The 14,798-nt window shown below is 39.7% G+C and overlaps 1 protein-coding gene across 2 annotated transcripts in view; it reads right to left on the bottom strand.

Moving 5' to 3' along the window:
• spire1b (spire-type actin nucleation factor 1b) overlaps nt 1–14,798 on the bottom strand; it is a 49,252-nt gene that overhangs the window by 16,774 nt on the left and 17,680 nt on the right. For both annotated transcript variants that reach the window (XM_034103467.2, XM_034103466.2), the window contains exons 3-4: nt 9,365–9,601; nt 5,689–5,814 (exon numbers count right to left, since the gene is read on the bottom strand). In XM_034103467.2, the coding sequence (XP_033959358.1) occupies nt 5,689–5,814; nt 9,365–9,601 (363 nt within the window). The remainder of the gene's footprint in view (nt 1–5,688; nt 5,815–9,364; nt 9,602–14,798) is intronic.

The raw sequence follows: 14,798 nt of genomic DNA on the forward strand, positions 1-14,798 counted from the left end.
AAAGGGCAGCAGCAGTAGTGCATGGCAGGAAGGAACCCTGAGGTAGGTGGAACACATACACACACACACACACACACACACACACACACACACACACACACACACACACACACACACACACACACACACACACACACACACACACACACACACACACACACACACACACACACACACACACACACACACACACACACACACACACACCACTCCTGACGGGAAATGTTCCAACTCGCAGCCAAGCTCCTGAGGAGAAACAATGCCCAAAATGCATTTCATCATAATGAACAAGGTGAGGAATTAATAAAAGGACCAGCCTCAATGTGAACATAAAAATAATGTTTTCCAACATTTTCCCAAAGCAACTATTAGTAGCTCATAGATTAGTATCTCATGATTATAACGCTTTCTAACTATGAAAACCTGCAAATCACTGCAATAAAAGAAGTCACTTGCATACCCCTGCTTTAATATGGACTCATGACCCATAACAGACAGCATACCAATAATACACTGAAGCAGCATTAATCCTCTGAGGTATGTGCACAAGTTGGAAACACATTACAACACAGAGCCTCCTATTACTACAAAAGGAGATGCAAACATGATTATTTGAGTCATGCCTCTCTGGAAATTAGCTGTGTGAAGCTGAACAAATGCTGAATGAGAGTCAGCATGTCTCCAGATATTGTCATCTATGTCGGATATGAACATCAAACATGTCACTCCTTCTTCACAGTGACCCATTTCCTCCTGGCAGACCACAGGGTGTGAGAGCACGGCCTGTCTTCCACACACAGACAGTGCACCGGACTGTTGTGACATTACAGTGAGTGTGTATCTGTATCAATGATGCTGATAGCTGGTATTCTCTGTCCTTGTCAAGTTTACGCACTTTTATGCCAAAAACAGCAAACATTTACAGAGAAGTAGTCCATTTACTTCAATGGTGACTTCTGCCGGTTTGGAAAGATCCTCTCAAACAGCATGTATGTATTAGGGGACCATGAAACTCACAGTGAAGACTAGAATGTTTAAAAACAGGATGGCGAATCAAACAAGTAACCAGAAAGTGAATGAAAATACACTCCGCCAACATTCTTTTTTTTTAAATGTTTTCCTTTTATCTTAAAGGGGCCTCCATCAGATCAGAAATTAACAACACAAGTTAACTGATATTTAATGTTGAATAAAATGTCTATTTGCTTGATTTACTGTGACATCTGTAGCACCGCGAAAACCCATTTCCAGAATGTAATAATGTTTTAAGGGTCTTTACAAAATGTATAGAGGTAATGTGTTATGTCTGCTTGTTAAAAAACAAAGCTGTGAAAGTAATATGAAGCGTTAAATGGACTGTATTGATATAGCGGTTTATCCAGTCTTTACGGCCCCTCAAAGCGCTTTGCATTTCAATCAAACCCTATTCATACAGAGCAGTGTGTCACTTGCTCGAGGAAGCACACCTAATAAAGGTGGTGGTGTTGCCATTTATGTTAAGAATAAGTTCAGTGTAACCACATTAGTTTCCAAATCTATCAGTAAGCAATTCAAATTTGTAGCCATAAATATAGAAGTGGCAAAGGGTCAACAGGTCATGGTGGTGGGCCGCTACAGACCCCCCTCAGCTGAAGACTCCTTGTCTTCACTAGCAAATCTTTTATCACAACTAGACTACAAGGAAATAGTGCTACTTGGAGATTTTAACTGGGACTGGTTAACTGCAGTGTCAGAGGATTTTAAAAACCTTTGTATCTCTTTAAATGTTACTCAGATTGTGGACAGTCCTACTCGCCCAAATATTAAGTCCCCTAATAAATCCTCCCTAATTGATCTCATTCTAACTAATGTTCCCCATAAATATTCATCTGTGGGAGTATTTGCAAATGATATGAGTGATCACTGTGTTGTAGCCACAATTAGGGACACTAAGGTCCAAAAGGTTAAACCTCGCATTATCATCAAGAGAGACATAAAACATTTTGTGGAGCAGGGTTTTGTGCATGATCTGTTTGGGTTTGATTGGGGTCAAATTGATCTGTGTGCTGATATGGAAACCGCATGGTCTTATTTTTATCTTGGTTTTATGGAGATCATTGATAGACATGCACCCCTGCGTACATTTAGAGTGAAGGGACGAAACAATCCCTGGTTTTCTGCTGAGCTGTCCAGTCTCCTTCATGAGAGAAACAAGGCCTGGGCAAAGGCTAGGCAATCAGGCTCAGAGGTAGAGTGGCTGCGTTTTAGGCAGCTAAGGAATAGCTTCATTTCAAATGTCAAAAGTGCAAAGTCGAAGTACTATTTGTCAGTTACCACAGAAAACCTAAATAATCCTAGGAAATTTTGGAAAGCAATAAAAATCGATATGGTGAGATCCGTAATGAGCTGCCTCCGTGCCTTACCACAGCATCTGGCTCTATATCGGACAGGGCTACTATGCTAAATTGCTTTAATAAGCATTTTGTGTCCTGTGGTTCTGTTTGATTCTGTCTAACTCTGCTTCTGTGAACACCCCAATCCGTGATCCTGAACAATGTGGTCTGTAAAACCTTGTTTTACTCCTTTTACTGTCAAAGTTGTTCATGAAGCCTTATCTAAGCTAGATCCTAGGAAACCGGCCGGCCCGGACAACTTAGAACCTTTCTTTTTAAAGATAGCTGCAGATTTTATTGCTCCACCTCTTACTTCTCTTTTTAACCTCTCCCTCAGCACAAATACAATTCCAAAAGTATGGAAGTCTGCTTATGTCTTGCCTTTACTAAAAGGAGGGGAGGCAACTATTTTAAATAACTATAGGCCAATCTCTAAATTGTCAGTTCTGGCGAAGGTGCTCGAACGACTTGTGAGTGAACAAGTAAAGGAGTTTTTATGTATAAATGATATCCTGTCTAAACATCAGTCAGGATTCAGAAAGAAACACAGCACCATCACTGCCACAATGAAAGTGGTAAATTACATTACTAGTATTTTAGATAATAAGCAGAGTTGTGCAGCTCTGTTTATTGACCTTTCCAAAGCGTTTGACACCGTTGATCATCTCATCTTAAAGCAGAGGCTACTCAGTATTGGCATATCCAGCCTTGCAGTGGGGTGGTTTGTGAACTACCTCTCTGAAAGGTCCCAATGTGTTCATTTTGATGGACTGTCTTCTGAATGGTTAAACATTTCTAATGGTGTACCACAAGGTTCTGTTTTAGGACCACTTTTATTCTCCATATATTAACAGCGTAGGTGATAATGTGGATGAAGCTACTTTACATTTTTATGCGGATGATACTGTGATGTATTGTGCAGGTCCCACCATTAAGGAGGCTGTTGTTAAATTGCAGGCTGTTTTTAACACTATTCAGACTCAGCTCTCTGAACTAAAGCTTCTTTTAAATGTGGATAAAACCAAGGTAATGCTCTTTTCAAAAGCAAAAAAGACACCAGAGCCTGTTTTTGATATTGTAACTACGCAAGGAACAAAACTTGAAGTTGTTGCCTGTTACAAATACTTTGGTATCTGGCTTGATGATTGTCTTACTTTTAAACTTCAGGTGACTAATCTGCTTAAAAAGCTGAGGGTTAGGCTAGGGTTCTTCTACAGGAACAAGTCCTGTTTCTCATTTGAAGCCAGGAAAAGGCTAGTCACTGTGACCTTTTTACCTGTGCTGGACTATGGTGATTTGATGTATATGAATGCACCTGCCCATTGCCTGGAAAAGTTAGATGCTGCGTATCACAGTGCTCTGAGATTTGTTACTAACTGTAAAGCACTTACTCATCACTGTACCCTGTATGCCAAGGCAGGTCTGCCTTCACTAACTGTACGGAGGCTCAGTCATTGGTACATGTTCATTTATAAAGCCATGTTGGGTAAACTACCTTTTTATATCTGCTCTCTGATCTCTCGACAAATTGAAAGTACGTATTGCCTGAGATCTCATGATGTTGTATTAAATGTGCCAAGTGCTAGGACTGTCTTAGGGAAGAAAGCTTTTAGATGTGCAGCTCCACTAAATTGAAACAGTCTGCAAACCTGTTTAAATGTGTAACTAATGTCCTGCAGGTCACCCTTGAAAAAGAGATCTTTTGATCTCAAGGGGCTTCACCTGGTCAAATAAAGGCTACAACAACACACACCCTGGGCAATGGCATCGGGAGCAACTTAAGTATCCTGCCCAAGGATACATCGACATGGATGTAGCCCCCGACTGCAGGGGCTGGGATCGAACCCACAACCTTCTAACTAAAAGACGACCGCACTTCCAGTGGTGAATTGGTCCTCGCTATATCATGTTCTCAACCTTAATAACTGAATGGAACTTCTAATATACACCATCAATCTTAACTTTTATAAAATGTTTTGATTCCTAAAACACAAATAGAACTATGTTTCTATGCTGTTACAATTAGTTGTATTTTGATGGAACTATTTATGTATATATTCAAGTGGCCTTAATGTTGCAAATTAGGCTGGATTTGAAGGACCCAAGGATTATTGTAATAAAGATGTTTTATTTATGGGATATTAAGCAATCTAAAACCCATTTGCTTACGCCCCCTTGTTCTTACACAATATAAGCATTGAGTGATGCATAGGAATGCTGAGTATAAGCTGTGAGTCAGAGGTATTGTGTGTTATGTCATAGCTCGAGGTATATAGGCTGTGCACTGACGTGTCCATTCATCTCTTTATTCACGGTCATTACCACGGCGGAGTCTGTGAATCAGCTGAGAGCTTCCGCTCTGTCACACACACAGCTGTGTGACCGCTGACTGCATGTCTCTGTGTGTCCATGCCTATGTCATGCTACACTCCATCCCTTCCTCTCTGAAATGATGGATTATTATTGAAACAGGCATGCTAGATCACTCAGATATGCCTTTTATGCTCCGATGGTTTTCTTATTTGAACGTTACTACACAAAAGCAGAGAGAAAAACTGACTTCATATAACGTAAGACTGGCTGTTAAAGGATAAAAGTTAAATATTAATGTTCACTTTGGTTTGCATTACCAGAATCGCAAAGATACTACACATAAGCATATGTTTTAATCAAGTGTTTTTAGAAATATTCCTCTTTTTCATAAAGCATAGTGTAAAGGAACCCTCAATAGACATTCGTATGTCTTTTCATCTCTCAACTCTTTATGTATATAAAACAACGGTTACTGGACAATCAAACATGCTGTCATAAACTGATTTTCCTAATTGTCTGTGCCTATTCATTTTAATGTATGTCTTTTAAGTCTTTAGTGTATTTATGGGTTTGTATTTTTGTGCTTTTGATGGTGCATATGTGCTTTAATACGTGCTGTAAATGTGCTTTTGTGTTTTTTTGTGATAATATGCCATTCAGGGACTGCAGATGAAAATAGCCTTTATGTCTCTTCTTAAATAAATAAATACAAATACGAAATGTGACTATGACCTATAGGCACTACAGCTCCACAATACTCAACCACAGAGTCATGTTGATTGCTGGGGTGGGTCGCATGTACAGTACAGTAAGGTCACAGTACTAAATCTTCTAAAGCGGTGCCTTGCTGCTCTGTGCCTCATGTAAAGGTCAGTGATCATCCTGTGACCTTTCATTACAGGGGAGTTCCCTGTGCAGTGGGTTCACGCCGTTTTTAAATAAGACTTGTAAAAGCAAAGGCATATGCATTCATCATACCAAGATGATAAAGATAAGAACCCACCTCTTTGGCACTTCTGATCTTCTCCAGGAAAGTACCCAGCTCCCTGGTTTCTGTGTAGAGAGCCCGGCACACGGCCTGGTAGTGACCGGGGACGTCCGACAGACTGGGGAGGTGGGATGTGCACAGCTGGAAGAGAGAAAAAACGGTTTGTAGTACACAGTTTATTTATCATAAACACAACAGGGATCAAGGAGAAAGCATTAAGTGCAATTTATTTTATTTTTGTAAACCTCAAACTGACGGCACTTGTCTCAATAGCATGTTTTAAGTTGAAGTTGTCTGAGGTCCTTACCACCAGCTGCTCTTGCAGTAATAAGTAGTGCACCTTTCTTACTGTCCTAATGTGCACAATGTAGTGACTGCTTTTTCGTCTTTTGTTTTCTTAGTTATGTGCTCTGTATTTTATATGTTTGTGTTATGTGTAACGTTGCTGCCTTCTTGGCCAGGTCAGCATTGCAAATGAGATTTTATCTCAATGCTTTTTATCTGGTTAAATAAAGGTTAAATAAAAACCATGAACTGATCAATATCCATGTTATTTTGATATATCAATGAAGAAACTTAGTAAAGCACATTCAGGTTATGTAAAGCAATTGTTTATTCTTGGTCAACACTATCTGTGTTATTCCTAAATTATGAGGGTCATTTGAATCCTGGCTTGTTAGCTAACAATGCTAATCAGAACAGTTGTTGGTCAACTAAGTCTCTCCTCTCCAGAAACACGGTTGCCTAGGAGAAGTAATAAGACAAAGGGAACTACATTTGAGCTGCCTGCAACTAACTTATTTATCTATCTGTTCAATTTGTTTTCTGTAAATCCAATCATGAAAGGCTCCATCAAATGTCACAAAAACGTTGAACGTTTTAGCTTTCTATTATTTAGCTTTTTTCAACCAGCAGCCCCAAACCAGATTGCAATCATAAGGAAACCAGCAAATATTCAAATGTAATATGCTGAAAACGGCGAGCATTAATATCAATCAACTCATTTATAGAGTCATTGTCGCAGCTCTATCCATTGTTCTGTATCGCAGCAACCTCAATTAATGAGCAATTCTTGTTATCAGTTTTTTCTTGATTGCTTTCAGTGTTCAGACTTAAGCAACACAAATCATTTAATGTAACTGTTTTTATTTACTTCGGACTACATCAGAATTTTTCCATGACTCCTCTGCACTGCTAGAATATGATATTGTTTATTATTTACTCTAAGTACATTTAGCTGACTACACTTTCATTCTTTTACTTTACTTGTAGTGGATTATTTTCCCATACTCTAAGTACATTTAGCTGACTACACTTTCATTCTTTTACTTTACTTGTAGTGGATTATTTTCCCACAGGGCTACTTTTACTAAACTAAAGAATCTCAATACTTCCTTTACCACTGTCAAACTGTGTTTAGCCTTGCTAATGGTTCTCAGGGACCCTGCAAAAAAAAAAAAAAAAAAAAAAAACAGACGTTTGTAAACAACTGTTATTGACTGCAGAACACAATTGACAAGGCACTAATGGCAGCCGTGATGACAGAATACGTCCTCATGACACTCAGAACAGAATGTACCCTTGGCCAATGCTCGGCATGCTCTTTGCATCCAGACAGCCGTCTCTGCAGAAAGTGTATCCTATATCCTTATCACAAGTGGGTGAAAAACAGAACCAATGCTGTATCCAATGTGCTTTTTACAGTATATCTGGTCAGGACAAAGGGTACACTGAGGGAGCACACAGAGGACAGCAGAGACAACAATTGGAACTGACAGCTAGCCAGCCATCAGGCCAGCCAGACTGTCACACTGCTGAGATACCTCGGAGATATGTGTGTGTGTGTGTGTGTGTGTGTGTGTGTGTGTGTGTGTGTGTGTGTGTGTGTGTGTGTGTGTGTGTGTGTGTGTGTGTGTGTGTGTGTGTGTGTGTGTGTGCGTGCGTGCGTGCGTGCGTGCGTGCGTGTGTGTGTGTGTGTGTGTGTGTGTGTGTGTGTGTGTGTGTGTGTGTGTGTGTGTGTTTTTGTTGGACAACAGTGATACTACATGACTCCCAGCATGGAGGAGGCTGGCAGCCAGACTGCACTGTGATTCTAATCGCAGTGCTCAGAGCCATGTTTAACATTTTCATTTTCACACTCAAATGTTTTTCTTGAAAATCAGTTAACCTCGCTGATAGGATCTGTACCAGGAATTCATCAGTGAATATGTGTAGTCTATTAATGTTTTTCCTTTTTAAATATACTTTATCTCCACCGATTCTAATTTCTATAATAGTTCTTACTTCAACAGATTTAACTGTTATTTTCAAACTAACATTTTTGTCTGAAACATAAAAGATACAAATATAATAGTCATTATCATATAATAACTACCCATCAGTATATAGAGGTTCACTTTAAATGATATACAAATATACCACCCTAAAGTATCAATTGTGCTTAATCTGTATCTGAAATGTAATTAATTAACAATGACATTTTGCTGAAAATACTTCTGTACTTCCTCTACAGCATTATTTACTTCCAACTGTTGGATTAGTCCTTTAATTTACAACAAGGAAATGGTTGGTAAATGGGGGGAATATTCCAACAAGCTAAAAATAATGCACATTTCAGATTAGCTATGGTATGGATTTATAAAATGGATTAAAAAAAGCAAAAAATAGTCATTTGTCTGGCAACCCAACACTGTATTCACTCGACTTTTTGCTATAGTTAGGTCTCCAACAACTAAAAAAAAAAGAGTATCTGGCCCTTTAGCTGCTACTTTGTTTACTATGTTCACGTACAAGTCTCTGTCACGATCTGTCTGTGATTCCTGTTTTATTTTGAAAATAATTCACCCCCTGTGTGATGTGTGTGTGACTGTTTTTGCCTCACCCTGCTCTGTTCTGGTGGATTAATGACTATTAAAAGTGTTTTCTGCCAAGATATTCTGTGTCCTGCCCTTGGATCCAAACTGCTCTGCTCGCCAGTGACAGTCTCTAGAACTATTATAGCTATTATATATGTAGCTCTTAGCCGTTTGGTGCTGGGCAGGTAGCAGAGCTCTTTCAGTTGAGGCAGCTGCATGCTGCCAACAGATGAGAGTGTGTAGACTGATACAAAACTGAATTGTTGCAGGCTTTAAAAAACACAACAAGGACCTTAAAGATGCTAAAATAGTATGGAAAGCTGGGTTTGGTGATACCTTATTTTGAATCTCCCTGATATCATGATTACACCTGCCCCTGCATGGATTGAAGTGCTAGTATTGTCCAGTCATCAATGCTTGCACAATGTACCGGTAACCTGATTTGTTCATGGCCTATGTACTGACCAATGGACTATCCTGGCCCTAACCACTCCAGGTTAATGCTTAAATTCAATTAGCTTTGCAGGGCATGTTGTACAAATGAAAGCATTGGGATTCATTTTTACGCTTAGGTGACACATTTAGCCACAGATTGAACATAAAGCATAGTTTTTTCATAATGTGTTACTTTAAACGCGCAGCTTTAAATGTGAAAACTATTCCAATGCAATATCTGAAAAAGTACATGTTTTACATCTCCAGCAATAGCAATAAGGGTTTGTTTGCAGTCAGTCAAAACATCCTGGTAGTTAGCGTTAGTATACTGTAAATAGCCAACAATAGCTGAACAACAGAATAGATACCAGCAGTCACTCACTCAGCTACGGTGTACATACCTTGAGGATATCTCTGTAGCCGTGGACGCTGCAGATGTTGTCAGGATCATCCTCGGGCTCATCCTCTTCCTCTGTTGCCTCGTAGCCCTCGTCGGGGCAGGCGTCCCTCTCGGCCTCGGCCATGTTGGTCATGAGGTCGATGAGCTGCTCCAGAGGAGGGCTGAGCTCCCTCTCCTCGTTCTCCTTCAGCCCGTAATCCAGAGCCTTGTAGATCATGATGCCCAGAGACTCGATCACCTGAAGGAGCACGGGAGGGAAAAAAAGCACTCAGTGTCCATACATTGTCAATTTTCAATACTTACACTCATTCAACTGTCTTGCTTTCATCTGTTAAGTATTAAATATATGAACATAATGTTACTTCCAACAATTGTTTTTGCCTACAATGCAAATCACACAGTGTAACAAAGTTCCAATTAAATAACTCACGTCTGATGATAAAAATGAATGTTTGTATATTAAGCATACAATCATTTTTGAAAAATGCATAAACCTTTTTTTCCTGCTAATTGTTCTGTTCTTCATCTGTCACATGAACAAACAAACATGGATTTCTGTCTTTGTTCTACAATATGATCCTCTATTTTGTGCCAAGCCTGAGCTTCAACAGCTGTATAAAGTGACCTGATGACTCGACCTTTGAGGAGAGAGCTCCCTCCCTCATTCATAAGCACACGCAAACACACACTGGCCTGGAGAGGCTGCCGCTGGGGGCCGATTACTGATAGTAGATCTTGTGATTAACTGACGCATTGAAAAAACGAGAACACCATCATCACATCATGTGGATAGTCAGTCTTTTAAAGGAGGAAGGAATTCATATGTAATTCTGAGAGGTCAGCCGTAGTTTGAGACTCATTCTAGACTTTCAGGACTTAAATGATACTCCAGACAGTTTTAGCATTAAATAAGTACAATGTAGGCTTGGAAGGTGGCTATATTTAAGAAGAAAACAGCGCATCATCATATCATTCCTGACTTGTTATGCTTAACAAAAGTGCAGTAGGCTAACACATGTTAACAAAACAGCTCAAGTTGTTGACTCATCATAGAAAACTGTTTCTTATTGTCATAAAGAGCAGGCTCAGAAGACTCACTATTATTCTGCAAACATGCTTCCAGAAATGTCTGTCTCTTTACCTGCTAAATGGTGCTCTGTGTGTTAGCTGCTAACTTTGCTAGCCGCTTAGCTAGCTTACTGGCTCCAAACATAGGCCTACTGCCTGCTTAATTTTCAATGAGTAGGCCTACCTACTGCAAAATGTCTACACTGAAGTTAACTCTAGAAATAGTTTTTGGCTCAATCACATGACTGTATCGATCCTAATGTTACAGTTCCAGGCTTCGGCTAAATTAGATTGCTAATCATATGTGAATTAACATTACTTCTCTCACTCAATTTTGCTGTTAATTATTAAATTAAATTGAAAGTAAATACTTTGGTAACACTTTCTAGGTAAATAAAGCATTATAACCATACTTTTGGCACAGTAAAGTAAAAATTATAAGCAATTGTTAATATTCATCATGCTTTATAACAATAATCATCGGTAAAGCTTGTTATAATGACGTACAGAATTATAATAATGTACAATTGTCCCACAGTGAATTATGATTGTAGTTGTAATACATAAAATTATGTTTATTATGCATTGTAATCTCTGTTGTTATGCATTAAAAGGTAATAATAAGTTTAAGTGAATGGTTATTGGGTGCTTTAAGTGAAGTAAGGAAATTCCACAAAGGCAGATATAATACATTACGAGCTGGTTATAAGTCACTATTAGAAGTTAAGTTTGCTTCAATCTTAAATGTTAGTTAGTGACCAGCATTTATGATAATGTTACTTCACTATTGATACCTTTAATTATACAGTTATATGAGCACTTTTTTAATTCATACTTAATCAAGTATATCATTTAAAAGATTTATAAGAAACCAAATAAGGTACACATAAGATTATATCTATTGCAGTTGTTGGTGGGTGTAGTTTAGATGCCATGTTCAGTTATAGCACTCAATCCGCCCTGGAATTGGAGAGTCACAATGGATAAAGGCAGCAATGTCAAATGTAAAAAAAACAGAATCATGTGTGTGTGTGTGTGTGTGTGTGTGTGTGTGTGTGTGTGTGTGTGTGTGTGTGTGTGTGTGTGTGTGTGTGTGTGTGTGTGTGTGTGTGTGTGTGTGTGTGTGTGTGTGTGTGTGTGTGTGTGTGTGTGTGTGTGTGTGTGTGTGTGTGTGTGTGTGTGTGTGTGTGTGTGTGTGTGTGTGTTGCTCTGTCTCAGCTATTATTGGCAGCTTAGCCATGTGGAGAAGGAGGTGCTATGTGTACCCTTAAGTGTTCTGTGCTGCTTAGCCCCGATATATTTGATTCCCTGTCTATGTAATATAATTTCTGGAACCAAATAAAGTATTCAAATATGTGTGTGTGTGTGTGTGTGTGTGTGTGTGTGTGTGTGTGTGTGTGTGTGTGTGTGTGTGTGTGTGTGTGTGTGTGTGTGTGTGTGTGTGTGTGTGTGTGTGTGTGTGTGTGTGTGTGTGTGTGTGTGTGTGTGTGTGTGTGTGTGTGTGTGTGTGTGTGTGTGTAGACATGAAGATCAAAAGCAGATCAATGGACATTCATAGAGGAAGGAGGAGTGATATGAGAGTCTGTCCTCCTCTCCCCCATCAGTGCGTAAGAGATGGATTTCCTCAGGGGGGTTCGGCTGAATGCCACCTCTTTGTCTAAGCTCTGATATATGACACCATGCAATACACACACACACACACACACACACACACACACACACACACACACACACACACACACACACACACACACACACACACACACACACACACACACACACACAGACACACCACGCACAAAAATGGCAGCAGATGCAAACATATTCCTCCAGGGAGCTGCTGTACCCTCAGGCTGAGAGATCCTCCTCAGTGGAGCATGTTGTATGTACAATGAGACAGATATGAAATATTCTGCCCTGCCAAGCAGCTAATGGTTTTATATTTTAAAGTATGTGGATTTTCAGGCTCCCGTTTCTTATCTGCAGCTTATCTACAAACCATGTCTTCAAGAATTCAGTCAAAGACTGTCACAGTATCTGATCTGCAAAAGGAGAATCACTCAAACGGATGGAATAAATAAAAGGCTGCGCAGATGGGTTTGACCATTTTTTCACCCTTTCATTTGGAAACATTAAAAAAATGGTTCTTTTGTATATAGCAGATGTCAATCTAACAACTGAAATCAATCAAATAGAATTAAAAATATCTACCTTAATGGGATCTAAGGCATCAAATGGCTACTTTTTCAAATTATTATTTCTGTTTCATGCTCTTTTCCCTTGGTTTAACTCGTATTCAAGACCTTTTATCACTCAGTTAAGGACAACAAAATGTGCCTTGGGTACACAAACATACATTTAATATTAGTAAATATAACATATAAAGTTTGGGCCTAATATTAATAGCAACTGTCCTACAGTTTGGTTCTTTGTTTGCCAGGACCTTAAAAATGACAGGAAACGGAATGTCGATTCTCCAATATTTTACAACCATGACCTTCTTGTATAGGTGGTCCTCCAATTACATTTTTGATGAGAGGAGTAAAAAGGGTGTCGTCACTTAAAGAAATATCTGCAGCCATTGAAAAACATTGAATGTAATTTTCATATGCCTTAATATTCTTTCTTTTTAGGACCTTTAATAAAATCGTTAGACTTGACTCCTGACTAAGGAGTCAAGTCTGCTCCTCTAACGGTTTAGGAGTCCTAACACATTTATTTCTAGAAAAAGAATACCCTCAATTCAATAATCCAAGGTTACAAGTTACATGTTATCTTGCCATTAGTTTGGTCAGATAGCATGTGCTGCATGAATAACGTGTGTGCATGTGTTGATATGATTAATAAGTAGAACAAACCTATGAAGAAGTAATGTTGGCCTTCTGGGGAGAACGCATTGGTTTGACTGTTGCAGACCAAATTAGATATGCTATTGACCGATGTTCCATTCCTTTGAGATACAAAACAATAAAAATTATCACTACAAAATATGTGAGCCTGATTGATTCATTTCTTACACATTCCTCACAAATAATGAACCTAAAATTATGACTGATTGTAGTTCATAATATTCCTTGTGACAGGCTAAAGCAAACATGTCTCCATCCTACTTAGAAATCTCCCTGACTGGTTTCCAGGCGACCAAGCAGAATGATGGGATGGAAGGGAGGATGGGGTGTATAGGAGGCGGAGGAGGAAAAGAGGATAAGAAAGTGGGGCGAGGATGTCAACTGAAGCAGATTTGCGAGTGCAGCAAAGTGCAGCAGTGGCCATCATCACAGGCAAGAAATCAAACAGCTTGGCTTACGTTTCAGCATTCATGTCACGGAGACATGCCGAGCTTGCCAGAATAACGCACACGAAAATGTTTTTACAAAGCCACTTTATCACTGCAAACACCTCAAAACCTTACCTGAACTTAGTCCTAATAATAAGTAATGGCTTCCTGATACAATTGATCGGATTAAGAGTAAAATCTTGTTCTAACAAAGCACAATTTTGCTCTCAAATACACAAATGTAATTCATTCTTCACAATCATGAAACACTGGGAGGATAATGGTTTCACATAAATGTAGTTCTTCCTTTGTTATCTCCTTACTGGCTTCAAATTATTCCTCAGTTACATGTATATCACATTAAAGGCCCCTACCTCTACTGCCAATATCCATCTACCATTCACTAATATGTATACTATTTTCTATATTATATAAGGGGACATGTGCATGTTATGTCCAAGTGTCGGTTTTAGATCCATTCAAGGTTGAATTTCTCTTCAGCTTGCAAAATGAGCTGTAGTAAATGAGCTCAGGTATAAATGGGCTACAGAACAGCGACACAATATGATATGACAGCAGAGCGTTATGTTGACAAGAGGACATCCATCCATCTTCTCCCGCTTATCCGTGGTCGGGTCGCGGGGGTAGCAGTTCCAGCAGAGAGCCCCAAACATTCCTCTCCCTGGCCACATCAACCAGCTCTGACTGGGGGATCCCAAGGTGCTCCCAGGCCAGCGAAGAGATATAATCCCTCCACCTGGTCCTAGGTCTACCCCTTGGTCTCTTCCCAGCTGGACGTGCCTGGAACACCTCCCTAGGGAGGCGCCCAGGTGGCATCCTAACTAGGTGCCCGAACCACCTCAACTGGCTCCTTTCAACGCGAATGAGGAGCGGTTCAACTCTAAGTCTCTCCTGGATGACTGAACTTCTCACCTTATCCCTAAGGGAGACACCAGCCACCCTGCGGAGAAAACCCATCTCGACCGCTTGTATCCGCGATCTCGTTCTTTCGGTCATGACCCATCCTTCATGACCATAGGTGAGGGTAGGAACGAAAATGGCCCGGTAGACAGAGAGCTTTGCCTTCTGG

This window comes from Pseudochaenichthys georgianus, chromosome 16 (genome assembly GCF_902827115.2).
Source record: "Pseudochaenichthys georgianus chromosome 16, fPseGeo1.2, whole genome shotgun sequence".
In the NCBI taxonomy this organism is placed as follows: Eukaryota; Metazoa; Chordata; class Actinopteri; order Perciformes; family Channichthyidae; genus Pseudochaenichthys; species Pseudochaenichthys georgianus.